The sequence below is a fragment of the Mus caroli genome, chromosome 12 (assembly GCF_900094665.2).
Source record: "Mus caroli chromosome 12, CAROLI_EIJ_v1.1, whole genome shotgun sequence".
Taxonomy (NCBI): domain Eukaryota; kingdom Metazoa; phylum Chordata; class Mammalia; order Rodentia; family Muridae; genus Mus; species Mus caroli.
In genome coordinates, this window is record NC_034581.1 from 77,632,947 (window position 1) to 77,657,555 (window position 24,609).

Genomic DNA, 24,609 nt, shown 5'->3' on the forward strand with positions numbered 1-24,609 from the left:
GAAGGAAGGAAGGAAGGAAGGAAGGAAGAAAGAAAGAAAGAAAGAAAGAAAGAAAGAAAGAAAGAAAGAAAGAAAGAAAGAAAGAAAGAAAGAGAAAAAGCAAGCAAGCATCCCTCTTTGCTTCTCTGTATGTCCTTCAGAACCTCACACAGTATTGCAACACAGAAGGCATTCATTCGGGTATTGAGCGATTGATCTGTAGCATAAAGCAAAAAGGATTATTACAGAAAGTAACAATGGTTTGAACGTATTGATTTATTTTCCCATTGTGGACATAAGGTTGATATTTATGAAGGTAAGACAGCCTATTTTACCCAAAGAAGTGTTCGAGATTATAAACCACTGGTGTCTCCAAATCCATAAGCCAGCCATAACGCAGCACTAGCATCAGGGTGATGTCTCACTTGCTCCCTCAGCAGGTATCAGCAGACGTTGCCTTGTTAGAGTCACAGTCCACAGAAAGCTCACGTCACACACAGAACACAGCACAACTGTTGCTTCTTTAAAGCAAGCACATCGAAAACAGTGTGTACAGGACTTCTTTCCCAAATGACTTAGGTTCTCTAGAAAGGATGCTAACCACTTTCCTCCCAAGTAGAATTGTGTTGATAAGACATTGTCTTCTACTGGACCCTTCTGCCTGGCCAGCTGGAGAGAGGTTAGGAGACAACTGTGAATGACCGTGATATCACTCCATCTGAGCTGGATGAAATAGTGAGGCCCTATTAGCAAGCGCATGATTCATTCGTGAGGATGATGTTGGAGGCTGTGAAATCCATGGAGTTGAGAACTGGTACTCTAGAGATGGGGCTTTCTGGAGTACCATTCAACTAGCGGCCTCTTGGCCTGTCTGTTTGACTTCTTTTTCACATCTGTGGCATTTCTCTGGAGGAAACTGTCTCTTCCCACAATAGTCACATGCCAGCTGGTGTCTTGTAATACCCAATGAGTAACATTGCTTCAGTGCAAACAGAGTATGCTTAGAAGTAGAATTTTCTTGATTCTAATACACATTCTTGGAACCGGTCTTGTCCGTGTTTCTCCACTTGCTGGTGGTAAGTAGGCACCGGCTCCTTTCATGTTAACTCTATGCGCTGCAGAGTTAGACCTCAGGAGGTCTCCTCTCCCATTCCCCTAACTCCACACAGGAAAAGATCTTGGCTTCTTGACTACTGGTGAGTCCACCTTAGCCTCCAATGACGAAAGTTAGTTCTCAGTGTCAAAGAGTTTGTCTATTTGCTTTCAATCCCCCAAGGCACTTCTCCTGTCCTCACAGTAAGTGGCCAGTATCTTTTTCTCAGTGACACACTGAAGTTATTAAGTGACCACTCATGCTCCTTTCCAAGTTAGACTACCTCTAGTGCTAAACATTTCCTTAAAGGGCTTGCTTGCTCTTATGATATACTGTTGTTAATCTTCCCCAAAATTTTAGATTTTTTTTTTTTTAGTCTTTTTTATTTCATTTGAACATGGTCTTAACACTGCTGATACCAATACTAACATAGCCTAAGAATTACTTCTCAGGACTTGCACATCATTCCCAATTTAGCCTTCTATCACTCACTCAGATAACACAGTAGCCACTGGATAGGGTTCTAGTAAGACCATCTAGGTCTATCCCATGTATAACTAGCCTTGGCAGATGATGGCTAATAATAACAGGCAAGTCCAGCATAGTGGTACACTCTTCTAACTCCAGCACTTGGAAGAGGGTATCGTGTTCAGTGGTAGAACTCTTGCCTAACACCACCTGTGAGTTTAAGTTCAATCCCCAACATTACAAAAAAAAAAAAAAAAAGTAACATACCAGCACTCAGGAGGAAGTTTCAGGAAGATCAATAAATTAAAGCCTGGAATATTCAGTAAGAACCTGTCTTTTCTCTCAACCATTAGAACATAAAATAATAACAACACAGCCAACATAATTGAATCGATTGGGTCAGTAATAAACCATGGCTAACCACTGTTATTGACTCTCAAAAATTATTTCCTATTTTATGTAGGGAAGCTCCCCTAACCAAGAGATATGTGCTCCTCACACCATGACTACGCAACATATAAAACACTGGATTTGCTGACTTTAAATAATCTCCATCCCTCTAGTCTAGCCTGAAAACTGACTTCCCAGTGATGCGAACACAGGATGAAGCTTGAAACAAGAGCAGACACAAAACCACACCAGTTCCAACCCTTCCTTCTTTCAGGAAACTCTCAAAACCTAACAATAAGCCTCACCAAAAGGCACCCTGGGATCTGAAAGGGTAGCCAATTCGCTTAAGACATTGAATTGAGCATCTCCTAACCATGGCAAAAAAAAAAAAAAAAATCTCTTCAGTAATTTTTGGCATGACAGTTGCCTCTTGGCATCCCTGGCTCCCAGTCTCCTCTTTCAGGATCATCCATCCCATGTTCAACTAGTAAGACAATTTTCCATTCAGTAGGAAGTCTCGTGTTAGAAATCTTCTCCACTAACAAGTATGGGGAAAGCTTTTCTTATGAAGCGATGAAACAAAATGTTGTGGGATGCATTATGATCCTGAATAAAAGCACAAGAATCTGAGCTCTCGGGAAGAAATGTACCTTAGTACCTTTACCATCTCATAGGTAACAGCCATAACCACGTCATCAAACCACACCGGGAAGAACCCGGCTCTTTACCTTCAGCAACGCCACATCTTTTGCACTGAATGCCCCTTATCATTATTTATCTTCTACAGACAAAACCCAAGCATCTATGTTCACGTCGACACAGGAGCTACTTGCCATTTTTCATTCTTAAAAACAACACGAGCTGCTAGGAACGAGGGGATTCATCAGCGTGTCCCTCCGGGAGTGACTGTCAGGCAGGATTTGGTTATTCCTCGACTCTTCAGTAAACACACTCTGTTGTGGTTTGGGCTCATCACTGGGAGCTTTTGAAAAACCAGTGGTGGGACCTTTTGCCTCTGAAAGCCTTTCATAGTGAGGCCTTTAACGTTTCCACTAGGAGTGGTTAAATGGCCCTCTACCCTTCTGCTGGCGACATGAAACTTTTCTCTTGGTCCTAAGGCTTAAAAGAAGAGCCAACTGTTAGCATCACCACCCCCCATTAAATGCATGCTATTCTCTGAATCACGGGCCATCAAAACCTCGCCCCATGGACAAACTGCCCATTTTTGTAGAGGTTTTATTTTTGTTTTTTTTTTTAATCATAGCCACACCCATTCACATACACATTGTATACAATCCCAGAGTAGGGTAGCTCCAATAAATGCCTGACCTACAAAATCTGAGTTATTTATAATCCAGGCCGTTACAGAAAGAGCTTGTGAGTGTCCATTATCAACAGGAAATGAAGTGCTTGTTCAGAATCATCTCTTCCCCAGCAAGACCAAATGAGACATCGCTGGTCCGAGGAAGCAGTGTTTACAAATGCAAGAGTCCATCCAACTCTCTTACAAGCACCCTCTATAATAGATGCACATAAGATCTAAAGTAGTTAAGAGACAACGAATTTAAATAACAAAGATTCTGGAAGAATCTGTATCTATAGCTCTAGCTACACACACACACTGCATATACGAGATGGGGGTGAGATTTTACTCAAAGTTCTGAATTTGAATTTGCTGGTTTGGGGCTAAAACTCAAATTAAGTTCTGGTCACATAGAGTTCTTAGAAGGTATGTGGCATGATGGGTGCCTAGCTGGCCAGCAATAATAATGCAAAATGAAAACATCTGTAAACTGCACAACCTTACCCAGAGTTTTACAGAGAGGATCTTTCATGGACACGCAGAGAAAAGGGATAAGATGATGAAGTGTTTTCTGCTAGAAACGTACCCCAAATCTCTGATTGCTGAATGATGGATGGCATAACTCTACCCAGAGAGCACCTAAGCGCCCTTTTCTACTATATAACCCCTCTAAGCCAGGAGACACCACCTACATCCTTGAGTCAACATGAGGGTCTGCTGTTCTCAAGGATTTGGGACAAGGCTTCCTACCTCAACCTTACCTAGACCTCTAAGTCCAAAACCATCAAGATGTGTTCCAAGTATGTCCTATATACAGTCACACTTGGGTTTAGTCCACACCAAGTAGACCTTCAGTCTTTGGTTTTCTTCTACTATCAAATGTTTTAAATGGAGAGATTTCACCAAAATGTTTATGTTTTACTTCTCTTAAAAAGCCAGAAGATGGCTCAGCAGGTGACTCAGTTGGCAAAGAGCTTGCTGTGCAAATATGAATATTGAAAAGCTGGACATCATGGCACACACCTGTTATCCCAGTGCTGAGGATGTAGAGACAGGAGGATCCCCAGGGCTTTCTGGGTAGCCAGTGAGCTCCAGATTCGGTGAGAGATCTTGTCTCAAAACATAAAGTGGAGAAGCTATTAAGGAAGACACCAAATATTAACCTCTGTCCTACACACACACACACACACACACACACACTGACACATTCATACACATACACATACTACCCCCCCACACACACATATACACACATAAGCATGCATACCCTCATACACACACACAAATGCAACACACACACACACATACATACCACCATCTCCCCCCAACACATATACCACAGACACACAAACATGCATACCCCCATATACACATACAAATACTCATACACACATGCACATGTACACATATGTGCATAACACATACATACGCACAAACACATGTATGTGTTCTCACCCCCCACCACACATACATGCACAGCTAGAAAACCTGAAAATCCTGAATATTTCTTCACCCAGCATCCTTTGAGCTAAGTAGACTGAGATGTTCTCTGGCACTACACACTCTTGTTGTCTCTGTGACCTGAGGCTAGGCACTGAGACTTGGTCCCCTTCTCCCTGGCACTATTATTTTCCTCACACCTTGCCTGTTTGTCTTACTGAAGATACCTGCTCTGCAGTCATCTGAACTTCAGCTCTCAGTCTAACCCATTATAGTAAGTGGTGTGCTTGGACTTCACCCCAAGCACTAATTCTTTATAACGACTAATACGTTTTTCAAGTGGAAGAAGAACGTGATCTCTTTGTCTGTCTCTCATCCTCAAGCTTCCGTATACCCCTTCCTCCTCCCTCTTGTCTGCGATCATCTACAGACACAAAGCATCTGCATTTCTGGCCAACAACTCATCACTAGATGCTTGAGAAATGACAGCCACTCCCTCCATGACCTGCCATTGCTGGCACCTGAATATCCTGGGTCTCTTTTAGCCCTGGTCATTTATAACAATACTAAAACTCTATGGCAACCCTTTATCCCAGTAAGCATTACCATGACAGCAAAACCTTAGTTATAAAGATACCCATAGAGAAAGGTGCCCTTTTCTAGAATGCAAACTAGAGGGAAGACTTCCCTTGTAACCACTTCTCTCTAGAAAAGATATTTAATCTCTTCAGTGACCTACAACTTGGTTCTAATGCCCCACAATCTCTAGATAATGGAAGTATATAATAAATGTGTGATATCTGCTTTATACTCCAAGTATTGATAGACAGATGAATGTATAAACATCATGTGCTTTATACATACATTCACACTCACCCCGCCAAAGAGGGAACTGTCATCACACGCCCTAGCACAGACCATCCTTGGGAGTATTGTAAAATGAAATAAGTCAAAGGACAAATATTTGACCAAAGGACAAATATTGCATGAGTCCGTTTATTTGAGATATATGAGGTAGTCAGATTCACAGGGTAACAGAACAGAATGATGGCACCACACAGTCTTGTCACCCCTGTATCCAGGGGGCTGGGGAGGAGAAAAAGTTGATGTTCAAAGGGAGTGTTTCAGTTGGAGATGAAATAGGTCTAGAGATGGGGTGGAGATGGTTCCTCAATGACATGAATGTACTTTTGCCATAGAACTATACACTCAGTGGCTAAAGCAGTAAGCTTTACCTTTTGAATATTTATCCCAATGTTTGGGGGGAGGGGCCAGGAAGATGGCTCCTCTTCTACGGTCGGGTAGTGTTTCGCCATGCAAGCATAAGAACCTGAGTTCAGATCCCAGCATGCACTTGAAAAGCCAGGCAGGAGGGTCAGCAACACATCTATAATCCTAGTGCTGGTGGGGAGAGGGACAAAGACAATCGGATCCCTAGCACTCACAGTTGTCAAGATCTGGGCACAGCACAGCGAGAGATCAAGTCTCAAAAACTCAGGTGGAGATGATAAAGGAAAACCATACAGCACCAACACCAACGTCTGGCCCACACACACATGCACGTACATGCACACATGAATACATGCATGTACACACACATACAAAAATAAAATCCAAAATTCAAAAGGGGAGATAGGGATGTAAAGGACCATGAAATATTAGGAGTGGGAATCAACCTCCTTTTTAGTACCTAGAAGACACAAGTTCAAAATGGAAGTTGCATGTATCCTTCACTCTAAGAGAAGGTAAAACGCAATGGCGACAGCTCTGAAATGTCACACTCCAGCTCCACCTGGCCCCCCTGGGGATAGGTCCAAAGCTCAAACGGAAACACCTGACTTGACAGGCTAACCTAAATGATCCTTCAGATAGCATCCATTTGAACTTTTAGGAAAACTCTACCCCAAGGGGTCCACCTTAGAGCTTGCACAGCTGCCAGCCTGGGGAGCCTAACCTAACAGTAGCTTTCAGGCAATAAAAAATGGCAACCTCAAATTTTCTTCCAAGCATAGGCTCAACCTCTCATATTTGTGCAAAACTTCTTAGCGGCAGTACAATAGCAACATTGAACAGGTATGCTCTGCTTTTACCCATAACCAGGATTTCGATACTTCTGCTTTGACCATGGAAGGAATGGTAAATGGTGCTGGTGATGGAGGAATGGGTGACAGCGACTCTGAACTGAGAGCAGATGGTAGCATCAACACCAAGCATCGCTCACTTCTGATGCCCCTACCTGGCATTCAAGCCAGTGGCAACTGCTGTCCCAGAATGCACCTCTAAATAAAACAAATCTTGGGCAGGCAAGGGATCCAAGTCCTTGCAGTTCTTTCCACACCATGTTGTAAGTCACTTCTGCAGGACGAGGTTGATAAGCAAATCTTACAGATGTTATAAGACTATTGGAAACAGTCTTTTATTTAACAGAAACTTACACAAACGTCACACAAACCCTACATCATTGCAAAGCTTTATCACAGTCATAACTTGTGAGTGTGGATTGGAGAACAGATTATTATTATAATTAACATTTTTGACATGGAACATTTTCTATCAGAAAATGATAAGAAGACACTCTTGGTGACATCCCCTTTCTCTTGAGTGGGAAACCTGAAGGGTCTAATGGAAAGTCTGCCTGTCTACCCTTCCCTTTCAATGGTAGATGAAATTTATTCTCAGGCTGGGAAATTTCAATAATACTGTGGCTCAAGGACTTTTGCTGATGAGACTTTGCAGCCTTAAGTCATATCTATGGCCATCCATGACTCTGCTCAGCACATGTAATAGATAAGCTAAGTGGAAGCCAAGAGGTAGAACCCAGAAGCCCAGACAGTTGGCTGACCTCCTGGGCTAGGTTAAACATACAATGCTAAATCCCACTTCATCCGCCATAACAGCCATAAAGGACACACACAGAATGCTCGCCTTCCTATTTCTCCCTACAAATGAGTCTCAAGTTTCTTATCTTCCAATGAACTCCTTAGTCTCTTGAGCAAGTCTAGGCTCTCAGACCTCTGAAACCTGCTCAGTAGCACTCTCCTGGCCAACCTGAGCAGCTGTCAGTTAACTGAGCCATGTCCCCTCAGCCACTGCTTACTCCTGGCTGTTTGGTTGTAGAAGTTTGTTTATTTGTTCATTTATTCTACACAAAATCATTTCTGTTTGGAGCTGTTGAGCTTTGCAGTAATTCATTCAATCAGTGGGTAGAATTCCTACCTGAATCAGGCCTCATAAGACAAGATAGACAGGCTGTAGTTTTACATTCAGACCAATGGGCTTCATCTGAGGTGAGGGGCAGTTGGGAGGGGACACACTGCTGGTTTGGGGCTAGTTGATTTCAATCAGATCCTAACACACTTAACGCCAACAATACTTTTCAGCGGACTTTGGAAGAACTGGCCACTCCTCACTTACCACATCCAACTCACAGGAATTAAAAAACAAACAAACAAACAAAAAAACCTAAAGCACATACACGAATGGCTTTCTCAAAAGCCTGGGAGAGCAGAGTTGATCTTTATTTTCTTATTAAAAATGTGGGGTATTTTTCCTTAGCGTCACCATGACGACTTTATTTTACAGTAAGCACTCTTGTTCAGGTCTTCACAGAATTGCTTTTTTTTTTTTTTTTAACCTTTGAAGTCGACGGCATTTTAAACCAAAAGACTGTGCAATGGTAGCACTTTTTTCTTTTAAATATTGAAATAAATAAAATAGTTTGCTTTTTTTTTTGTCTTTGTCAGTTTGTGTTGTTATTTGTATTGCAGAGCAAATTTCAGCCTGAGCTGGGTACTTTCTCACAGGCATTCCAAGCAAAGGCAATCAAGAAGTTTAAAAGGGAAAAAATAGAAAATTAAAATCTTCTTATTGCACAAACTTGAGCCGTTTCCAAAACTTGGCTGAGCTGAGCTGAGAGACGCTTGGGGCTTTTCCATCCAATCCCTGCTGACTCCGGCATTAGTCGAGATCCACATTCAGTACAGGCTGGGCAAGAGAGGAGGAGGAGGAAGAGGAGGAGGAGAGACACATCATCTGGGTTCTCTTCACCTTCTTCAGGAATGGCTTGCTTGAAGGATGAGCAGTTCCTGGCTCACAGAGTGGACTGTAGAGGGAAAGGCAACGAGAGATAAAAAAACAACAGCACAGAACAGCTACCTAAGAAAGAAAAATCACAATTAAGGATGAGGGTGGGGGGTGAAAATGGAATGAATTGAAAACAAAAGAAAACCACTAATTAATGACGGAGCTAAGGAAGCCACAGCTTTGGGCAATGAAAACTAGGCTTGGCTCTCTGGTGCCTCAGACATCAGCAACATGAAATCAGCTGGCAACAGGGCAGGGTAACCACTGGATGGCCCAGGAGACAGAGAATACAGAAGATAAAGCTGGGTGTTCACAAAGAAAAAAAAAAAAAAAGACCCAAAGATTTCGACTTGGGAACCTAACAAACCAAATCTTTTCAAAGTTAAAACATTCCAGAAGACCCTTATGAAATCATGTCTTCCAATCACCTATGTGGAAATGAGTAATTCAGAGGTATATGAACAGCCACAGATAACCCAGCTCCTGGCCCATCTGGCCCATGACCAAAAGAACATGATTTTATACACACACACATCTTCACCTCCAACCCTGGCCAAATGATAAAAAGTATCAGAATTACCAGGAGAAACCAAACCACAGAGTGCACTCCAGTCCCCTACTAGCCCAGTGATGCCATGTGTCAGCTCTAGATACTGGCGGCACTTCAGAACAGACGGGAGAGATGCCAACCGGGTATAGGTTTTGCTTCCAGATGAAATGGAGACTACAAAGTTCTTTTTGGTGTTTAGTATGAGATAGTCAGTATGAGGAGCAGGCAATGACAGCAAGTGCTTGAACTTCCTCTTAGAAGCAATTTATGAGAACAAGGATGGAACCCCAATAGAGAGGGCCCACATGGCTCTGAGCTCTGAATGGAGGGAAGGAGAAAGGCAGAAGGAGCCGAAATGGAAAATAACCAAGGCAGAAAGAATAAAGTTTAAAACCGAAGTTTTAAACTACCACCTCCAAGTTCAAACCATCTACCATGCTGCTCCTTCTGGTCAACCAAAGACATCACTCCCTGGCCAGCCTAGTGTGTAAGCCATGAGGAAACACATTTCCAAAAGTGACACTGTACATTCATTTTTATTTCCAAAGGAAGACTGAAAAAAGTCCACATTCCCAAGCCCATCAAGTCTTCCCTTAGCGTCTGCTCCTGCTCCTTCAATCCACTTGATCCCACTCAACATAGCCTCCTTTCTCTGAGCTGCTAACTTGTTCCCTGACTAGCTACTCTTTCCTGTTGTTCCATCCAGCTAGTGCCACATGACTCTGGCCCTTTCCATTGAACTACTATATGCCAGGGTGACCTTTCTTCTGGCTTTCCCCAGGTTACCTGCCATTTGTTTGCTCTTTGGATATTGGCCATGATTTTATCCCCTGAAAGAGTCTTTTTGTTCCTCCTCCAATATTCCTGACCTCTGTGGACACATGGTCCCTACCACTTTGTCAAGTGTTCATAGCATAACCAAAATCAGGCCCTTTGAGTTTCAACAAATTTCTGCCTTTCATCTGTCCATCAACACTACACACACACACACACACACACACACACACACACACACACACACACTTTTGATTCATTTAACCCACCTAGAAAGTCGCTAGTCAGTTTTTGAGTTAGTACTTTTGACCTTCGTTTTTCTCCCATTTACTTTGCCTAAGTCAACTACAGATCATAGAAAATGCCTTGCTATTCTTGGTCTCCTACTGAGCCCTTCCATTGAAACTTGGCTTCTCATCTTTCTCCATACTAACAGCTCTCCACCACCTTCATCTTCCACATCCTCATTTTTTCTCCTTTATCCCTCTCTACCACTTCACTGCCCTTCAGCCGTCATCTTGTTCTCTCTCTCTCTCTCTCTCTCTCTCTCTCTCTCTCTCTCTCTCTCTCTCTCTCTCTGCTTGGACCAATGGATCTTGCTTCCAATGACAGCTTCTCCACTGTTCCATCAGAACTATTAGTCAAGCACTTAATGTGTACAGAACAAGATTTTAGAATATTTCTACTAATTAGCTCAGATGCATTGCTAACTTCTCACTTTATTTCAATAAATAATATTACAGTGGTATTGAATATTATCAACAGACAGGAATGATGTCACCTGTGCCCTCAGGAACACACCATCATTGGAGGAGAAAGACTACAGGTAAGAAGAACATTACAGCACAACATTTAGACATTCTATCATGTTATTTTTGCTCTTTTGCGCAGATCAAGTTGCGATTCCCACTTTTGCTTTTGATTCATCTCCACCTCTATTCTCTCTGACAGCAAACCTGCAGCTTAAAGAACATCAGTCTATCTGGAGCATGCCAATCTGGACGATTCCCTCTAAGACAATCTCCCTGACTACTGTGAGCCACAGTAAGATATCACATACTGCCCTATGACATCCCTTACATATTGAGCATTGGTGAATATCTGGTCTTAGTCTCCCCAGCTAGATTGCAAGTAATTCCATTGGCCAATAAATCCATTAATGGCAGTTTAACCTCATCTTAGCTTTACAGAGCTAAGGATTCAGAATATACTACACTGCATGTCAGTTCCTAGTCACCAAATGAAGAGAGGCATAGCTGAATACAAGCATTATCATCCAAGATCTATGAACTTACTAGCTAGAACCCTCAGCTGACAGGTCCAATATCTTTCTCACCAGCAAAGAGCTAAGTCAATCATGGGCCTCCTTGATGACAATGCACTGGGAAGGACACAACCTCCTTTTTATAACATCCTTACTGAAAATGCACAGCCCCGTTTACATCATTAGAAAATAGTACAAAAACCTAAAGTGAATGGCTATAAAATGACCAGCCAACACTCTACAAAAGCATCAAGAAATTGAAAACCCAAGGCAGACACTAGAACTCATGAATCCAGGTTAAAGAGTGTTAGACTAACAGGACAACTGGACGCCATGTGTGATTCTGGATCAGAAAAAAAAGCCATCACTAAGATAATCAGGTCCGAAGCTTGTAATATTGTACCAAAATGAATTCCTGATTGTGGTTGGTATACTATGGTTATTTCGAGTATCTGGGTAAAGGGTATATAGGACTTTTATATTTAATTTTTGAAGTGTGAAGTTATTAAGAGTTTTGTTTATTTTTAAGTTTAGCCATTGCTTGAATGCCAGTATTAAGATACTTTTGAACCTATGGAAGTTTTGAATGTACTTGTTTTTGTTTGTTTTCTAGCTAATGACTTCTTTTGTGTGGATGTAGGAGTGGGGAATACCTGCACGTTTGCATGTGCATGGACAAGTCACAGAACAACCTCAGGAGTCATTCCTAAGACAAGGACCACTCTTTTCTTTGAGACTAACCTGCAACTTACTACACTAGGACACATAGTCAGTTAACCTTAAGGATCTCTTGCTGTTACCACTCCTACCCCAGGACCAGGATTACAAGTCTTCCTGGTGTGGTGTGTTTTGTTTTGTGTTTTGTTTGGATCAATTTTGGGAACTTAAGACCTCTGAGCTATGCCCCCAGCCCCACAGCGAATAAATCACCTCCAAAGGAGAGCTTCCATCAATTTAGTTATTTTGGAAATCAATCAAGCATAATGGTTTTTCCTTTATTGTTTTTTAATAAATGGTCAGAAATCGTTTTTATTAATCACACCAGTGTCGTGTAATTCAGTGATGTGATCTCACAGGCTCTCAGGCACAGGATGAAAATGGAGCCTCATTCCATGATACCTCACCACTCCACCGCACCATCCAAACCCTAACCACACAGGAAACTCAGTCTTAGTTCTTTCAGAAGTCCATGGGAACTTGGGCGCTGTTGCTTCTCAACGTAATTCTATTGTCTAGTGCAGTAGTTCTTAACCTTCCTACTGCTGAGACCCTTTAACACAATTCCTCATTGTTCTGGTGATTCTCCCGCCACCACCATGAAATTATTTCACCTCAACTTCATAACTGTCACTTTGCTACTGCTATGAATCATAAGACAAATATCTGATATGCAGCATATGTTATATGACTCCTAAAGGGATTACAGCCCATAGGCTGAGAACCACTCGCCTAAATAGGCTGGTTTTGTTTTCAACTGAATACTCTTCTCAACTCCAATGAAGATAGGAAGTCCTTTACTAATTCCACTCATGATATCTTCAAACACACGGCCTGCAAGTAAGCCACTATAGACTTGAGTTTAAGAAAACTAAAAATAAGTAGATCCAGCCAACCAGAACTTATTGACCTTGGAATTGTAGACTAATTATCTAAGCTGATCGAACCAAGTTTCCTCACCAGTAAAGAGGAGATGCTTGACATGTGACTCAACTTACAAGGTTTTTTTCCAAAGTTAAAAATCAGTAAATGTTGGTCCTGTATCAAAATAAAAAGAAACGTCCACATCTGGGGCACAGAGAAACTAAAACAGTGCTCACAACAAGAAACTCACACGGAAACCCACAACATAAGCAACTTCACTCCTGAAGACCAAGCAACCCCCCCCCCCATGGAAAAATTCCCAATGCATGGGCCTGCTCAAAGTTTAAGTACATGTTCAAGATCATATTCATCAGCTGTAACAGGAGGCATATTGGAATAAAAATTAATTAATTTTATTCCACCATGAAGCAAGAACCTCCAAACAGCCTTTAGTTCTCTCCCCACACGATGATCTCTTGTTCCCTCAAGTGCTGTATAGAGGCAATATCAAGTGCCAACCCATTAGGTGCACAGAGACACACAAAGCAAGCAGGAAGACAAACGGATGCTATTGATGTGATGGTCCTATTTTTTATTAAATCCCTCTCTCTAAAATACCAGCAGTAAATTGGATTGCTGACTTTAAAGTACCTTTAAAAATTAAATGCATATTCCTCATTCCCGGGGCTGTCGTGAGCTTACTCTCTGATCCCCTCAGTCTTCGGAACAGAAAATGACACCTTAGATTAGGGTTGGTACAAGCATCAGATAGCCAACCTATTATCCCAGTTACCTTTACAGCCTTGATTTTCCCCCAGAGGATTTGAACTGGCCCAGAGTTCTGTACCTTTGCTTCCCCCATGCTGGGGCTGGTACTGAGAAAAACAAGGTGACATTTCTGAAGCATTCTGGGCATGTCCTTCCATAGGTGATTGCGAGTTCCTTTTTATTCCAAAATGTTCATAGTGATGCTAAACCCAAACCTTCTAGTGGCTCATACAACTCCTATGGTCCATGCGGTCACAAGGAAAGGCTTCCTGTCCCTGTGAGGTACCCAGACTCTGTCTAAAAATTACAGTTTAGGTAGAATAGTAGTCACCTGCGATATTCTGTACAACCTTGATCAGAATTAGAATTCTCTTCAATGAAATCTAGTTGCTTGCTTTTAGTCGGTTGAAATTGCTTTTGAAGAGGCTGGCTTTTAAAGACACATTCGTTACAGGTATCCTTTAGTACAACAGGAACTGATGAAGTCTACACCGTATAATACACATTTCTTAACTATGGCCGATTTGAGAGACAGAACAGAGGGCCAGCGGTGGGTTGGAGAATCAGGTTGCTGGGTGTCGAGACCTGGTTCCTTACTATGTGTGGGGGCTTAGGTGCATTCAACTTCATTTCTAGGCCTCTGCCTCTTCACCCATAACCTGGGATCATGCAAGCATTTATCTCGGGATAGAAGTCAAATGAACTACTCTAAGGAAAGCACTCAACACAGAGCCTAGTACACACGTTGATTCTGTTCTCTGGAGCAGGGGCATAAAGACCTAATTTTAACACCATCAAGTCTTCCAGGATCCATGACAGCCAGCTGCCCCCTCCTATGCGTTCTCTCCAAAGCACTATCCCTCTGCTTTAAGACATGCCCCCACCCCCAAACCGACTTCTGTTCCACTCACTCAAGTGAGTGAACCTCTCCAAGTTGACTTTTCCTTGACTGAAAGGTGAAAGGTGGGAATCTGGTCATCTTCCAGGTTCCATCCAGTTCCTTGAGTTTTCCTTAAAGAATATGAATTCTGAGTCTGTTTATAGATGCTGGTGCAGTAAGGAAATGAGTTGTGATGCTCAAACAATGTGAGGCAGCAGCACTGTGTCACTTTTGCTGGGTGGATGGAGGATGGCAGCTGCTATGCCTAACAAGAGAAACTGAAAGGCAAACTAAACTAGTGATGTAAATCAGACAATTAGATAATGTCCTGGGGGTTAGCCTTGTTAGTAAACTATTGGTTCTTTATTAGAAGCACAAGTTAGACTCTTAAAGTGGTGTGTGTGTGTGTGTGTGTTTAATTTGTTCTAATCACATGGGTTTTAAAACATCCCCAGTTCAAAGTCAAATTATCACTGATAATTCCAGGATCATGAACAAGACTTCAAATGGTTGTGTAGACTGAATATCCTTCTTATTGACCTGGGAGATGACATTTCATCAGTGAAAGTCATAAGTCTATGAGCCCAACATCTGAATCAAAGGAAGGAAGTACAGAGCTGAAAGTAGCAGAAGGACAGAACCCTACTGGAGTTGCTGCATGTGCGCATGCGGGAACAGTACCACATGGGAGGTCTATGCACCATTCCTTAGGAAGAGGAGCACATACAGATTCAGCAGAACTTCCCCAAAGTGGGTGGCAATGTCACGTTCAACCTCACAAAACTGAGAGCAAACGTTCGAATCAGTTTATCCTGCTTCTTATGAAACAGAAGAGGAAAATGGTCCTTCGTCTTGGGCTACTAGGAAGACTCAAAAGCTTCCATTCTTAGGTGTGTCTGTATGCCTTTCCTTTTGCTGAGTTAGCTTGTTAGTTTATGCGTGATGTAATGCAGGGAGACCTGCAAAATGGTGGACTGTAGGAACCAATCTCCTCTGATACTTACAAGCAATCAGATGACTAGACAACCAGAAGGACCTTGGAATGTGTGTTAATGGAAGCACAGTGCCCTGGCCATACTTTGTGGGAATTCAGAATCTTCAACAGTCCAGGTGAGTGTTGGTCAGAGGTCTTTCATGTGGTTATTGTTTGTTTGGGGGGTGTATGTGTGCCTGTGCTCATGAATACTCCCATGTGTCTGTATGTGTACACACACACCAGGGTGTACACGTGGACATCAGAGGACAACTTACAAGAGTCAGTTCTTTCCTTCCACCTTAGGGATACCACAGGTCAAATTCAGGATATCAGGCTTAGCTGCAAGCACCCTTGCCCAATAAGCCATCTTGCCAGCCCAGAGATCTTTGATTTAGACTAGGTCCCTTGGCTGTAAAACAGGTTCTCAGAGCCCAAAAGACCACCCTAGGCATGCAGTACATGGTCTCTGCCTCTTTTATTCCTACCCAAGCCAACAGACTTCACTTCCACAGTTAACCACGGGAAAAGGCAGCCAAGCATTTCCCCAGCCACTCTCTCTTGCAGTTAAAGCCAAAAGCCAGAAGCCAGAAGCCAGAAGTCAAAAAGCTTGCCATTCTATATAGAGCCCCATCTCTCCCCCCCACCCCAAGCCATCATCAGCCCAGCACTAAGGTCCAGCATGCACAACAGGGCAGACTCTCCATTCACCACCCCAGCACCACAAAGGGGGAACCCAGAAACACAAAAGAGCAAGCTTAGAAGAACCAAAGGAAAGAAATTAAAAAAAGGAAAAAAAAAAAAAGAGGAAAAAAATTATGATGGTTTTGCACTCGTTGTGAGACAGTTCAGCCAGGACATACCTGTTTCTGCAGGGTCTCGCAGCTGTTCTGTTCTCAGGGACTGTCAGTGAAGAGGACAGCCTTCTCTATCCCTGAGGCCTCGAACCAAGTGTTGCTTTGGTTTATTTCAGGAAATGCTATTGGAAAGATAAAACAAAGTGCCTGGCAGGCACTATAACAAGTAGAAGAAATCTGGAAGACGTTCTCGTCCAATGGGCGGCTACGTGTTCTTATACTGGGGCAGAGGGAGGGGAGATACACTGTGTAGTATCACTCTTCCTTCCAGGAGCGCCGGCCTCGGTTGCTCTGTCAGAGTTCTGAGCCTGTCTGTGATTTGCTGACATTCCGTTCTGTGTTTCAGAAGCTGATCTTTGCCAGGAGGAAAGTGAGGGAAACCCAGCAACAAGGGAAGAGAAAAGGGGCCGAGGGAAGCGGCCACTGCTGCTCTGGGCCAGCACTGGAGGGAGGCCAGCTGTAACTGGCCCCAGGCTTCTCTGGGATGGTTGCCATTTCACACAAGCAGGAAGATGGAAAGGTCGTAGAGGAGACATGGGGAGGGGTCTACTCTGTGGAGTCACCAACTCCCATTGAAGAAGTTCTCCACACACACATACCCAGTGGCCATTCTCTCTCTCTCTCTCTCCTCTCTCTCTCTCTCTCTCTCCTCTCTCTCCCCTCTCTCTCTCTCTCTCCTCATCTGAGTCTAATAATAGTTATTTATAAATAAATATTGTTAATGTTATTTGTTCTTTGTTTTCAAACCTCGTGTTCCTCTTCTCTTGAAAACAGGAAATCAACTCTGCTCACATCAAAAAGATGCCCTCCCCCAGTGACAGAAAATCCTCTTAATTTCTCCTACTTCTAGGGATAAGAGCCCGCCATGATGCCATGGCTCCCCAGAGGACTCTCATCCTGCTCTTCCCTGGTTCTCAGTAGAGTGTGCTTCTGTTGTACCCAAAATAGAAGGATGCCAGGAGAGGGAGGGACACGTGGGAGGCAGAAGGAAAAGGCAAGGATTAAGGGAAATGCCCAAGTTGTCTTTCATTTAAAAATATATATCAGAACTAGAACAATGACCAGAGTCAGGGGGAGGGGTGGCTAATTGGCCACACAGTCTGTCCCATGTGCTCAGCAGCTGCCCTTTTTATCTGCTGTGGGTGAACCCCGGCCACTGCGGCGTCCTCGACAGGAGCGAGGCTCTTCCAAATCGTCCTCATCAAAGCCGTAGAAAGTTGAGGTGTCACTTTCTGACGTGGAACCGAATAAGTCCTCCGTGGTACGTGCTGCGGCCGCTGCCTCCTTCTCCTTCCTGCCTTCTCCTCCCAAATGAGCTGACATGTATGATGAATATATCAGCACATGGGTTAAGCAACAGACAGCATCATTAATATTCTCATTATGTCATTACAGTGTTACTCCTAACAGCAAGGTAATAAGCCAGTGTTAGACCAAAGGGGACTAACCGGGTACATCACCTGATGACAGGGATTTAGGACAAAGCACACATTTCCAGGAAGATTCCAATTCCCAGAAAAGGCCTCATCCTGACCATGATACATGTGTCCAAATACACACACAATCCCTCCTTAGGTTTTGCTCGTACAAAGGCACACACTCACTCAGCCCTGCCCCACACAGTGCTTTTACTTGGCACTTTTAAAGCCTTGCTGGCATTTCTTTGTAGTTTCAGTTGGTGTTTCTTTGAACAATGTTCGTCCGTCACTTTGACAGTCAGCTTTACCAAGGTATTACTGTCAGATAACCCATTCAAAGTGGTTAAGCCCTCGTCCATTTTATTTTTATTTGGACCCGCTTCTAATCCCATTCTTTGACAGCTCTTTCCATTGCCCCCTGACGCCGTGTATGTAGTTCACGTGCACCAAAAACAAAGAGCAGTTGGCTAGTCTGGTGGTAGCTCAGAAGAACTCCCTGCTTTCTTTAACCCTGCAGGAAATGTTTGCAATCTCACACACCATGGCCACTAAACGTGTCCATGTCTTAGCTACTCCAGAGGGTTCACCCTGTCCATATGAACTCAAGACACACTGAAAGGTGACAATGGGCTTTAAAAACCCTAATGAATACAGTGTCCTGAAACCTATAAAACTTAAATTCTTTTCATACTCTATTGGAACCCAATACCATAGTGATGGTCCCTTCCATGCAAGAGTCAGACAAGACATTTTCTCCCAGGACCCAGAGGCAGTGGGTAAGCTGAGCAGGGGAAATCTGCTCTTTCAATTCATACAATCCTCTGGAAGGACCTTGAGGAGGCCCTGGACATGTATTTACCCATCTGCCTCAGCAGCCCACCCCATGGGCTAATGCCGCCTGTATAAACTGTTTTAACTATTCCAGGAACACTAGAGTCAGGTGTTGAATTATGACCCTCCAAATTCATTCCCAGCGATTACAGTGAGAATATCTACAGCACTGCAAAATGATACATGAAGCGCAGAGCAGACAGAACCAGGGGAAGAAATGCTGAGCCAAGGTCGTAAGAAGAGAAGCTTTGTGTAGAAAGGAAAAAAAAAATAACATCCTACTCCTGATATCTGTAGATGAGTTAAAGTACCTCATCTTTCTTTTGGAAATAAAAGGGGGAAATTCCAGCAGCTTACAGTGAGGACCCTAAAACTTCCTTTTAACCCACCAAGGCCTACAGCAACCCACAAGGCCCTGCTTGGTGTACCACTCCACCAAGGGGTCTTGCTTCTGATAAAATTGATGTAGTTTGATTGCCTGATCTTACAACAAGTAAAAAGTACTGGGTTCAAGTTCATTTGTTTAATTTTCTTTTTAAGAATCTAAAATTCAGAGTTGCCTATCACAGGGTCATATCTTCCAAGTAAAAGGTCAATGTTACATATCACACTTGAACCATAAATGAATTGACAGAATTGCACAAAAGGAACTCCCTGGCAAGGTCCTTGAGAATCCAATGTAAAGGGTCTTAGGCAATCGACACTAAGTCCATTTCCAGTTATTGGTTTACCACTCAAGGCTAGCTAGAACCCTAAACAGTCTTAGCTTCAAAACACATAAGAGATAAAGGGAAGACTTAAGGACACACCAGGCAGAACTGAGTCACTGCAGAAAACTAAGATGAGGTCACCTCAGTCCTTCCCTTGGGACTGGGGCTGAAAATAACACTGGATCAAAAGGTTTAAGATGAGATGACCTCCCAAGCTAGCCCCAACCATCCAACCAAAATGTCTGCAGCAAGGAGCTGGTGAAAGGGAAGATTGTATCTGCAGTAAGCTCCCTGCCTTGCGCTTTGGTCTAATTACGACATAGAAAAAGATTGGGGGTGGGGGTTAATGTACCAACTGACCATGATCGGGCAAAAATAATGATTTATCTACAACTGAAATCCAATCCGCAGCCAAGACGATAACTCATTCTAAGAATGAAGGAATAAGACGTCTCTTTCTGATACTTTAGTCTTTGGATAGATTGAAGATGAAAAGAGTAGGCAAGGTCAACTGCAGGCTGCTCCCAAGGATGCCTGCCCTCCTTGATGTAAACATAGCTCTGCACTGTTCTACATGGAAATATGACATGAGCAGCCAATGATGGAGGCAGGATTGTGCTGGTAGACAAGAGCCCCCACGACTCAGGATGTAGCTGCTTCTCTGATTCTTCTGTTTCCATACTCTGGGGTTGTCCTAGGTATTTCCACAGAACAAACACCAATTTTTTTTTTTTTAGCATGGTCATCATCTAGTACAAGATAGCATGTTGCCTAGGGTTCTCCACGTATCTCTGTTCTACCGTACTTTGGACCACAAGTGTGCATACAATGTTATGTCCATCTCATAGAAAAGCCAGACCTTCTCCTCTTCCTTTCCCCTGGGACCCTTAAGAATTCCTTAAGACCCAAAGAAGAAAAACAAGAAAATAAACCTGAGAACCCCTTTCCCACTGAAGTCATTGCCATATCACTTTTCTGATCTCCTCTGTCCCCAACCACTGAGAGATGACAAAGCAATCCAGGGAGAAGAGGTCTACAGCACACAATGCAGGAAGGGGCCACACTCACCAGAGCGTCCACAGTCTGCACAGGACACCAGCTCTTCAGGCCTCCCACTCTTCTTGTTCATGTTGGAGCCCCCCAAGCAGAAGTCACAGTAGTTATTAGGAATGACTGTCCCATCTGGTCCTTTCTGGGCTGTGGAAACATTGAGAAATAATTCCAATTTTAGACTTAGGTGTTGCCTGCTCTTCTACTGGAGTGTAGCAGAGTCTCTTCTGGGAAGAACAGAAAGCTTAGAAAGGTAGAGTTTGTTACAACCTTTGGATAGACTACTGATATTGGTGATATCAGCCATATTGGGCTAGGATTTAATATTTGCTTTTGCTTTATCGATCCTTTTTGGTCCAATGGTATTTGTCCTGTAAGTCCTTCAGAATCTCATCTTTGAAACCTTTCCCAGTTCAATGTTTTTATAGACACATCATTGCCCCTCCAATTCCATCTCTAAAAAAACTACTCAGAAATGGTATGAGTTATTAGTTATTAGTCAGGTAAACCTCTGTTAATCCTGTACGGACTCCAACATGTCAGATGGAAATTGTGAAGAGGAACCAGAGAGAGAGAACAGCCAACACTCAGGCCTAGCCTTTGTGAAAGATGTGTTTATTCAGTATCTGTGCCTAGTCGCTTCCAGGCAGCATGCTGGAGACTCGGAGTGTACACAAGCTGTCTGTTCTCACGCTCAACTCTCAGAAGTACAGACTCATCAGGCATGGAAAACAACTGGGATAAGTTCATCTGAGGACCTCAAGTGCCCAGAACTGGAACTGGACACAGGCTGACTGGGCACTTAGCTCCGTCTCACATCAGAGACAGATGCAGTGGTAAGCGAATGAACATAAGATCTTCACAAGTAACTGAACAGGCTAACACCGTAACCTACCCCTGCTGAACATCAAAGCAAAGGCAGTGAAAGGTCTTCAGGTGTGGCCTTGACTAGAGACCCCTGTGATAGCACATGTGCCTTTGAGACCAGTCATTCCCAGTTACTCGGGACTGGTTGAAAAGCCTAGGACAGATGGACAGATTGCTCGTGTGAGAGAATGCTTCCATTTTCTTATTCCCCTCTTTCGGATGCAGACATGTCTCAGTGATAGTCACACTCCCTGATTGCTACTAAGAAGAGAAGTCTCTCTGCCTGTGAAGTCAGCCTTAACCAACAAGGTCTCCTCCTCCTCCTTAGCATCCTCGGTGTCTGCTGCTATCTTTCCTTATTCACTGGCTAACGTTAATCAGAGTCCCATAGGGGACAAATCTGTGAAGAGGAAGCAGATATGTGAGCAGAAATACCAGCCAGACAGTAAGTGATAAACGGATTCGCCCCCTTTAATAGGATTCCCTCCGGCCTTCGCTTCCTCCATGCCTTTTTCTTTGCCTCCAGGAATAGAAAACTTACCTGGGGAAGGCGGAAGACAAAAGCTAGTGGAATTACATTACAGAGGGTTAATCCGTTTATCAGTTGATATTTGACTTGTTTAATCAGTTTCTAAGCCATTAATTCCCATCTTCAAGGAGGCAGACAATCCTCTGCTTGGGGAAGCAGAGGAATGGGCCACCCTTTGTGATCTTTTTGAGGATGGACTTTTCCTTCCATAACCTCTTTGCACCACAACTAGCCGAGTGGCTTTACAGATGATTGCACGAGGCCTGTGCATCTATCTGCCTGTGAGGTATACTTTGCCCAAGTGCTCTCTGCCCTCTCTGCCTTCCTTTTCAACTGACCTCTTCTCCATTTTCAATACTTTCTAGAGAAAAAAAAAATCTAAGTATGTTTAAGCAAAGAAACTTAAGGTTTCCTCTTCAAGAGTGACACTGAGCTCTATTAAGTAGTAAACATAAACAAGAGGTGGATAATATTACGGTGACATGCCAAGTTTCACAATTGAGTGAACCAGATACAAAGTGTGGAGTGATAATTACGTCTGAGTAACTGCCCACATACAAGGAAAAAAAAAAAAATCCCATGCACACTATGCCAAAAAGTCCCCAGGTCCCAGGCTTTCTCCTCTACATACACAGACTTCTTGTAATATCAGATTTCTTCCCTGTTCTCAACATTCTTCCACCACCAAAAAAAAAAATATATATATATATAAATGCCTTCAATTCGCTATATCCCCTGATGATATCTAAAGATGAAGAGGGAAAACTACAGAGACTAATAACTGCCAGACTATTCTTTACAGTATTCAGCAAAGGGACCATAGGTAGAATATTCTGTTGAATCAAGACCTCCAAGTCAGACCTAGTGATACAGGCCTGTCAACCCAAATACTTGGGAGGTGGGGACTGAAGAATCACAAGTTCAAGGCTTGCCAAGGGGAGTCAAAAGCCAGCCTGGGCAACTCATGGTATCCTCTGTCAAAATTTAAACTAAAATAGTCATAAGAGGGCTGGGTATATAGCTCATTATTAGAACGCTTGTCTGGCATGTGTGGGATCATGGTTTTAAAGAAGGTTCTGATGACATGGTGTCAAGGCAGTGTCCCTGTATATACAGAAAGATAAAATGGTGTATAGAGGAGTGAGGAGGGTAGACCTCGGTATGTACAACTGTGATGAGAGGAGGTGAGGGATGTAGTGTTGCTTTAGCAACGTTCCAGTTTAGAAAGAGTCAGTGAGGGAGGGGTATAGTTCAGCAATAGTGCACCATGAGGCAGGGGAGGGGAGAGGGGGCAGTAAGATCAATGTTTTAATTTTGGTTGAGGTCTCTCTTCTTGCAGCAATAGGCTCAAAGCATCCTTCCATCCCAATAAAATGACAAGGCATGGGCTAATAACGTGTACATTGGTTCTCTTTATGCTTTTTTATATTCAAGATTGGTTGGAGAGCACAAGTGTGTCTATGGACCCTCCCTACTCCTAACCAGCAATGATCAGTCATACTATGTTCGTATCACTATTCTGTATCTTGCTAAACGTGCACACCTGCCTCATATAGTCACACACAATGATCCATTCCTTCAGATAGATTCACTGCTGGACCACCTGCAATACTGACTTGTGGACTGGAAATGGTGACCAACAATTTGTGGGATGAATAGCTTTCCCCCTTTTTTTTTTGTTTGTTTGTTTTTTTGGTTTTTTTTTTGTTTTGTTTTTTGTTTTTTTTTTTTGGTGGGGCAGATCGAGACGGGGTTTCTCTGTATAGCCCTGGCTATCCTGGAACTCACTCAGTAGACCAGGCTGGCCTCGAACTCAGAAATCTGCCTGCCTCTACCTCCCAAGTGCTGGGATTAAAGGCATGCACCACCACGCTCAGCTATGAATGGCTTTAAAAGGTGACAAAGGTCTAAGTGGGTATCATACAATGCACGTGGGATCATCCTCCTGCATCCAGAACATGGCACCTGATGACCGAGCAATCTCTCATTGCTTTTGGTTTATTTCGTGACTCCTCAAAGAGACAGTCTATGTCCAAACAGATAGACTCACAAACAGCTCCCATAATAGGCAAGAGTGGGTGGCTGGAGGTCCTGAATTGCTAGAAGACTAATACACACAATTACTATCATTTGGTACAAAACAGTATGTGTTTGAAAGACTTGGTTTCCAAGGCAGCAGTTTTCCAAGGTAGAACTTTCAAGGGAGTGACTGGACCATACAGGTTCTAACCTAACCAATGACCTGCTCCAATGACATGTTAAAATTCAAATAGGTTTTTGGGATGTCACAGAACTGTAGAGGTAGAACCTTAATGGAGAAAATGGGTCAGTCAACCCTGGCACCTTCCTGACCATCTGAAGTAGGGAGCTCTGCTCTGCTATGCCCCCTCTGCCATGAGGCCTTGCCTCATCATAACCCTACAAACACAGAACCTAACAGCTTTTTTTATTGAAACCTCTGAAATTTCGAACCAAAATAAATCTTCCCTCCTTTGGATTATTTCCCTGAGGTATTTCCCAGAGCAACGAAAGCCTGGCTAACACAACCGTTCCAAAAAGCCTAACACCAGAACTCATTACCTCTTGAGAAGTGATACCAGGTCATATCTACCCACTTAGCCTCCCTGTGACTCAATAGCTTGCTGAGAAGGAAGAGAAGCAGATATCGACTGCACAGCTATGCAGAGGCTAGATCTATCTGCTGGATGCCAGGTGTACATTGTTGCGTTGGTTCCTACAGCACCTATGTGAAGTAGGAGTTGTTTGGAAGATGAGGTAACCAAAATGCAAAAAGATTAAGG

The 24,609-nt window shown here is 43.2% G+C and overlaps 1 protein-coding gene and 1 long non-coding RNA gene across 3 annotated transcripts in view; both read right to left on the bottom strand.

Annotated features, from left to right (window-relative positions):
* Nucleotides 1-24,609, bottom strand: part of Dpf3 (double PHD fingers 3) — a 275,179-nt gene that overhangs the window by 39,898 nt on the left and 210,672 nt on the right. The window contains exons 8-9 of one of the 2 annotated variants that reach the window (XM_021178798.1): nt 20,431-20,559; nt 17,105-17,719 (exon numbers count right to left, since the gene is read on the bottom strand). In XM_021178798.1, the coding sequence (XP_021034457.1) occupies nt 17,517-17,719; nt 20,431-20,559 (332 nt within the window). In that variant the 3' untranslated portion in view covers nt 17,105-17,516. Of the gene's footprint in view, nt 1-17,104; nt 17,720-20,430; nt 20,560-24,609 lie in introns of those variants that run through there. The other variant, XM_021178797.2, reaches the window with a different exon arrangement.
* LOC115032786 lies at nt 5,637-17,012 on the bottom strand. Its single transcript, XR_003838415.1, has 2 exons — nt 16,410-17,012; nt 5,637-8,775 (listed from the first exon to the last, which is right to left on the bottom strand). It is a non-coding gene; the product is annotated as an uncharacterized LOC115032786 (long non-coding RNA).